Source organism: Alligator mississippiensis, chromosome 10 (assembly GCF_030867095.1).
Source record: "Alligator mississippiensis isolate rAllMis1 chromosome 10, rAllMis1, whole genome shotgun sequence".
NCBI classification, from domain to species: domain Eukaryota; kingdom Metazoa; phylum Chordata; order Crocodylia; family Alligatoridae; genus Alligator; species Alligator mississippiensis.
This window is the reverse complement of record NC_081833.1, coordinates 50,972,395-50,979,440: the sequence shown is the minus strand read 5'-3', so window position 1 is coordinate 50,979,440 and position 7,046 is coordinate 50,972,395. Positions and strand designations below refer to the sequence as shown.

The 7,046-nt window shown below is 39.2% G+C and overlaps 1 protein-coding gene across 3 annotated transcripts in view; it reads right to left on the bottom strand.

The window, feature by feature from the left end:
* Positions 1-509: 509 nt before the first annotated feature.
* The window catches only part of SALL1 (spalt like transcription factor 1), a 15,402-nt gene continuing 8,865 nt past the window's right edge, over positions 510-7,046 (bottom strand). For all 3 annotated transcript variants that reach the window (XM_014603367.3, XM_059713797.1, XM_019497450.2), the window contains 2 exons: positions 3,096-6,508; positions 510-2,035 (listed from right to left, as the gene is read on the bottom strand). In XM_014603367.3, coding sequence (XP_014458853.1) covers positions 1,595-2,035; positions 3,096-6,508 — 3,854 coding nt within the window. In that variant the 3' untranslated portion in view covers positions 510-1,594. The remainder of the gene's footprint in view (positions 2,036-3,095; positions 6,509-7,046) is intronic.

The following is a 7,046-nucleotide window of genomic DNA, read 5'->3' as shown; positions in this document are numbered from 1 at the left end:
AGGTTGGATCGTGCCTGTCATGTGCAAGTTCCATTTTTTCTCACAATGGAGTCATAAACCTCGTAACATATGGAGTGAAATCATAACATACCACAAACATTCCACAAATCATACTAAGTAAATACAAAATATAAAACATTTGGAACTGGAAATCAGATCTTCAAATCAATGTGCATTTGCTTGAAAAAGAACTTACCAAGTCTCCATTACGCCATTGCTGGCCCTATATATAATATATTAAAATAATCCCAAAATAGCCACCGATGTGATGACTGGGGTAGTTGATATCACTGAACAGGTAAGGACAAAGCTCCCATTCTTAACAGTTGTGAAAAAATATATACTATCCATTAATATAGACACATGCACACATATTTACAAATATAAACATATATATATATATACACACACACATATACTTGGATAGTTCATGTTACCCAAGAGAAAAGTTAAATACATTCAAAGATATTACTGAGGACAGGTCTAATTTAAAAAACACAGAGACAACATTTATCTGTTGCAAAAAATGTATTTGATTACTCGAGTAAAATTACAGTATCTCTGCTGTTAGTAAGTATTAAATGTTAAAGAAACTGGACTTCTTCTCCTTTCAACTTTCCAGGAAAGTGCATGTAACAGTCCAAGATTTCCCCCCTCCCCCCATGCCTAATACAAAATAAACAAACACTATACTTGTTCCCTCAGTCAAGAAGTAGGGCTTGGTCTTGTAAGGAACATATGTACATTTTAATGCAAGTGATATTTCTTATAGTATATACAGGAGCATCTACAGTTGTCCATGGAAGGTTGTTTAAGATGCTATACTTAGCAGCATTGTGAAAGTCCAGCACACTTTCTATAATGAATATACCTACAAGGCAAAATGTTACGTCTCAGTTTCAACTACCAAAACAACACTTTTGTATCGTCTCTAATAATCTGCGTGCTTATTACTGTACAGAAACGTATTAACATTTAAGACGACTCAAGTAAAAAGCACAATACAAATAACAGTTCAAAACGGAAAATGTTAAATCTACAAAAATTAAAGCAGTTTTAATTTTATAATAAAAATCAAAAACTGAGCTTGTGTAAAGGACCCACGCTGTTCAGTTTATAATCTCGGTTTTCAGTCCTTTTCGTAATTCTGTTTGGAAAATTAAACTTTGTGTTTGCTGATAAAATTTCCAGCAGGATCAAAGTGTACATTTATATACAGACTTTTATTAGAGATCTAATGCATCACTGAGGCATTGCATCAATACCAGAGTTCATGTTAAACTGGGTATAGAAAATAAGTTAATGCCAGAATAAGATCACCTAGCAGAACAGACTTGCAACCGCCATAAATGTTACAGCAAGTTTACAGCACTCTAGTCGATTAGTATTTAGTTCAAAATACAAGAGACCAAAGTTAATGCTTGCATTTGTTTGCAAAGCAAGGTTATATCACTAATAAATAAGCTCTCTTAGAACTCTAGAAGTAGAACATGGTACAAAAGAAGGTCTTTATAATGTTGTAGTTTGTTGACTTGGAAAAAAAAACAACCCTAGGTTGCACTATTTGCAGGAATGTTACTTTTTAAGGTTTGTTCTAATTTGTTACAATTTCTTTGTTGTCTTCCACAAAACGTGTAAAACAGAAGTTTGTCCCATTTTCATTGCTTGCCATTTTCTCCAGACCAGCTAGAGGTGCATTAGGTTCTGAATTCTGGAGCTTCTCCAGGCTTCCCGTCAAGCCACTAATAGGTGAACTACCACCGTTACCCAGGCTTCCAGGAATTGGAGGAATGCCACCATTCTGAATGACTGAGATCTCATTGGTCTTCATAGCCAAGCCATTGGAGAGTGCAGCTGCATACTGATTCCAGAAGCTGGAAGGATCTCCATTTCCTGACCTTGCAGCCAAATCTTTCTGAAACATTTCTGGGAATTTTACAGGATTGCCTCCTAGAAATGTCATGGGACCATCCACAGAAAGTCGTCTGCCTCGCCTGGCAGGAGTGCTGTTCCACATATGAGTGCCCATGTGAACCTACAAAGAAAGAGAGACAGAGAGAGAGAGACAGACAGAGAGAGAGAGAGAGAGAAGAAAGGAGTTAGCAGTGGTATTCATATGGATTTTGATCAAACATGTTAGAAAAAAAAACAAAGAAAGCAGTCCATGCGTCCTATTATGTAAAGAACAGCACTAAAGTTAAAGGATGCAACATTCTAGTTCAAATAAGCAATAAGTTTCATTTGGGCGTTCATACAGAGAACACCCGAATTCCCTGCAGAACAATACATTGCTTATTACTCTTTTTTATTACATGTATTTAGTTTATAATGGCTTCATGTTATTCAGACAATTGCAGATAGCTACTTTCAGGGTTAGAATTGCTATGTCCACTTTCATTGCAATAGTAAGTATTGTATTTGACACCCTTTACCCTATAAACGTCCTTTTCAGACAGGAAGAAAGTATCCTTTACTGATTGCTCATCAGAGAGCCTTGCGTATAGACAGAATGGCCTGAAAGTAATTATTCATCTCACATTACTAACAGCAATCTCTAGAGAAATTCTCTGTCAACAGAAAAATGTACACAGTCAAGCGCTCAACTGGTGTTCGAGAACTTAAGTATATTTGCTTTTTTCCAACACATATCAGTAGAAAATGTTAGTTATATAATCAATTAAAGTAATGCCCATTAGCCCAATAATTATATTAGTTTTAAAAACCCTTTATTGTACACAACGGTTATGAAAAATGGGATATTTAAAAGACTTCTACTTATTTAACGAGGCTTGCAATATGCTTCACGCTTCTCTTTAATTAATACTCCCTACCAACATCAGGCTGCTTTATTTCATAGTCTGCATAGGAACTCACCACTGCTGGGTGCATTTTACAAAGTATCAGTAATAGCCCACCACATTATACTCTTCAAGCTTGTTCAAAATGCCAGGCACTCAGCAAGCAAAGCTACTACTGCTGAAGCTGACCGGATAAAACCACAGATACCTAAGAGTAGTGTTGTTTACAACCCTTCAGATATAAGTGTTTATAAAATTAAAAAAGCAACATTACAAAAGCAGCCAGAGGGAAAGTACCTTGAGATTGCCCTTTGTTGTGAAAGCTCTTCCACATATAGTGCAGGCAAAAGGCTTTTCACCTGTGTGTGTCCTTTCATGAATCTGCAAAGCACTGGAGGAAGAAAAGGTTTTCCCACATGTGTTGCAGTAGTGCTGTTTGGGAGTTCTTCTGGGTAGAGTTGGAAGCAGAACCGGTGATGTGGCAGAAGATGGCAGAGGCCCTGAAGGAACCAGACCAAGGGGTGCTTCTTTACTATCCTGAGACGAGCCATGCACAAAGCCATTAACTTCAGTCTTTATGAGTGATGACAGTGAATTAGCAGGCATAACGGAAGAGTTCTGATTAGGGCCAATATTGGAATTGGGTTCAAAAAGTTGTGATGGTAGATCTCGCATTTGATGTGTCAACATATGCTGCTTTAAATTACCCTTTGTGGAAAAGCCACGATTGCAAACTGTGCAAATAAATGGTCTCTCTTTGGTATGACTTCTGTAATGAATGTCCAAGGCACTCTGACAAGCAAATGTTTTGCCACAAATGTCACATGCTGTATTTTTAAATTTACCTCTATCTCTGAAAGGAAACAGCATACTCAGAGACTCTTCTTTAATCATTTTATCTGTGTTACTAGATGTCAAATCCAAAGCACCACCATTAGCTGGGGCTGGAGACAAACCATTGGCAAACTCACTTGGTAAAGCTCTTACTTGTTTCTCTTCAATACTAGGTGATTTGTGGTAATCATTTGTGCTGTTGGATGGGGACAAGGCCTGCATAGAAGAGGTAGACTCTGAGACAGCAGGACTTCCAGCACTTTGGCTCTCCATATCACCACCAATAGATGATGAATCATTAGTCATAACATCCCCCTCCACTGACCCATTTTCAACCGACTTTAAGCTTGCTTGAAGTTGCTCCGCAAGTCCGGCATTGATCATTTTCATTTGATTTTCCAAAGCAGCAATACTTGACATTTCCAGTGGGAGAGGTGAAGAAGATAAACTGTCTTGTGATGCATCAACAGATTTAGGTGTATCTGGCACGCTGCTGTCAGGACAGTCTTCCATGTTCTCATCTGAGAAGTTGTCTAGATCATCAAAATTCTTCTCATCAAAAGATCCAGTATCAGATTCCATTGACTCAGGATAGTTTTCAGTGATGGGGGTATTGGGAATCTGTCCTCCCATATGCATTCTAATATGCTGCTGCAACACAACAGCATTGGTGAACTTTTTCTGGCAGATCGGACATGAATGTTGTACTCTCAATGGGGGCATGGCACGATGAACACTATAATGAGTTTTTAGATTTCCTTTAGTAGTGAATGCACGACCACAGATTTTACATTTAAATGGCCTTTCACCAGTATGTGTGCGATAATGCATTTTTAATGCACTCTGGCAACTGAGAACTCGATGGCAAATAATGCACTCATTGGGGTCGGTTGCCTTTTTATCAATATTTTCTACCAGTTGCTGCAATTTTGATGTTTCTGATGCCGGTGTTGAATCTAACAGTCCTCCAAATGGAAACTTTGCTTTAAATTGCTCTGACATTAGAGGCATCAGTGGATTTGTGAAAGTGACGGCACTGCTGGAGCCAGAGTCTGCTGCCGGAGAGCTCACCGAGTTGTTAGCGTTAGTGATAGAGTTTGAATTTTGAGTGCTTTCTTCTGTTTTGCTGTGTGAGTTAGGCAAACCACCAGCCTCTACCTCATCTGAAAGTCCATTTGAATTTCTTGTGGCAGAATCAGCTCCTCCCGAGTCACTTTTGACAGAACACGGAGGGCTAGCCGAAGGATGGCTAATGGCAATAGGTTGAGGCTCCTCAGTTTTGATAAACGGCGTCAAACTTGGAATTGTTGGTGGGAGTGGCAGGCCAACAGAAGTTGTCAGAGTCGACAAGACTGGCTTGCTGTCCAGCCAGCTGGTTACAGGTTTCTCAGGTGGTATAGACATTCCATAAGGAATACCTGTGCTTGTAGGAATATTGTCCAAATGCTCTGGCACAGGGTATGGATTCATTTGAATATGAGGGTATTTTTCTTTATGACGCTGAAAATGGACTTTTAAGTTTCCCTTGGTGGAGAACCGGTTTCCACATATGTTGCATTTGAATGGCCTCTCGCCGGTGTGAGAACGTAAGTGAATCTGCAAGGCACTGTCACTCCCAAACACTTTAGCACAGAACCTGCATTTATGTTTAAAGAATGCCTCATCTGAAGTACTTTTTGCTTCAAAAGCAGTTACATTTGGTGGCTTGCTTTTTCTTTGCTGTGCCAAGGCAGTCAAGGAGTTTAAATCCTCTGCAGGTGTTCCAATATTGGACAAAGGGGTGGAGAAAACAGAGTTACTAGGGGTGGGCTGAGGTAGAAGTGGATTAGATGCAGGACTTAATAAACTGCTTATTGCAAAAGCTGGTGAAGATGATGCTGATACTGGTGGGTTGTTGAGCTGTGAGCCACCAATACTTGAAGCCACTTTTTCTGAGGACGGTGTTGTAACTGCTGCTGCCAATATGTTAATATTTGGAGAAGAGCCACTACTGGATGGAATTATAGTGTTGCCAGGGTTGCTCTGAGGTAGCTGTATAGGGGGTAGTTGTTTCACACCACTGATGCTGGCAGATTGACTAGCAAGGCTTTGTGCTAATCCAGCTGCTGCAGCCAGCTGCTGGGATAAATGTGAACTTAATGTGGATAAGGGGTTGGCAGATGTTCGTAACGTACCTTGAGAAGGACTAGAAGATGTTGGCATGTCTGTGTTTTGGGAGGCCAACAATAATATTTGGTGACGAATTTGTTCAATCAGTTGCAACTGGTGGATCTGTTGTTGCTGTAAAGCCAACAGTTGCTCCATTAGGGCAGGTACAGCAACCTTATTATTTGATGCACCATTACATCTTGCTTCTTGTGAGAACTGTGCTACTGCCACTTTAGTACTTTGAAGGTTTTCGATTATTACATTGCTATTTATCACCGAAAAGTTGCCTAATGTTGTCAGATCCCCTATTTGAGGTAGAGAGGTTGTTACAGCTGAGGTACCCATTGTGGAGCTGTTACTGCTTGTAATACTATTGTTGATGCTCTTGGAACTGCTACTGCTATTGTTAATGCTGGAAGCCTCCACATCCATGGATTCTTCCTTGTCAAGTTTGTTATGCTCTGAAAGGTCACTGCAGTCTACTTGATCTGTGTTATTAACTGTGTCATTCATCTGTTCATCAGGATTATCAGAAGGGGAACTAGGAGGGAAGGTTTCAGAAGGAGAAGCTGGATTTTCATTCACAATTAAAACTAATTGATTTTTAGTACAGTTCTTCTTGTGTTGCAGGAGATCTGATAATTCAAAGAACTCAGCACAGCACCTGCCACAGACATGGGCGTCCTTGTTCTTAGTGGTTCGATTTGCTTGACCCTTTTCTGTGTCTCCTACAACATCAAAAGATGACGGATTAGAAACCAAGCAGAAATGCAGAAAAATCCTCCAGGACATTTTTATTTTAATCTACTATTTTTCTCAACCATACTAAAATAGACTAAGATTGTACATGAAACTGGATCAATATTTCTACTTCACAAATGTTGCTCATGACTGATTTTTAAGACTGTACAAGGGAGTTTTATCAATCTCTGTGTCTTAGATGATCATTTCCTTCAGATAATCCATCAAAATATAAAATACTATGAACTGAAGACATTGGGGCATAATGAAATTCCATAGTAAAGTATTGATTTCCAATATTTCATACTGCTTATTGTCTAGTTGTCCACTGAGTGCAAATCAACCATTTGAAGGACTCATTAGACTCTCAAGTTCCTGTCAACCTTGTTCATTTTCAACTGATTCAAAAGATATCTGTGACAGTTGCCCCTGTCACTAAACTAATTTGTAGTCATTCAAGGTCCCAATCAGTTGTTGACAAGAAAAAAAACGTGCATATCACCAAGCTCTACATTGACAATTAAA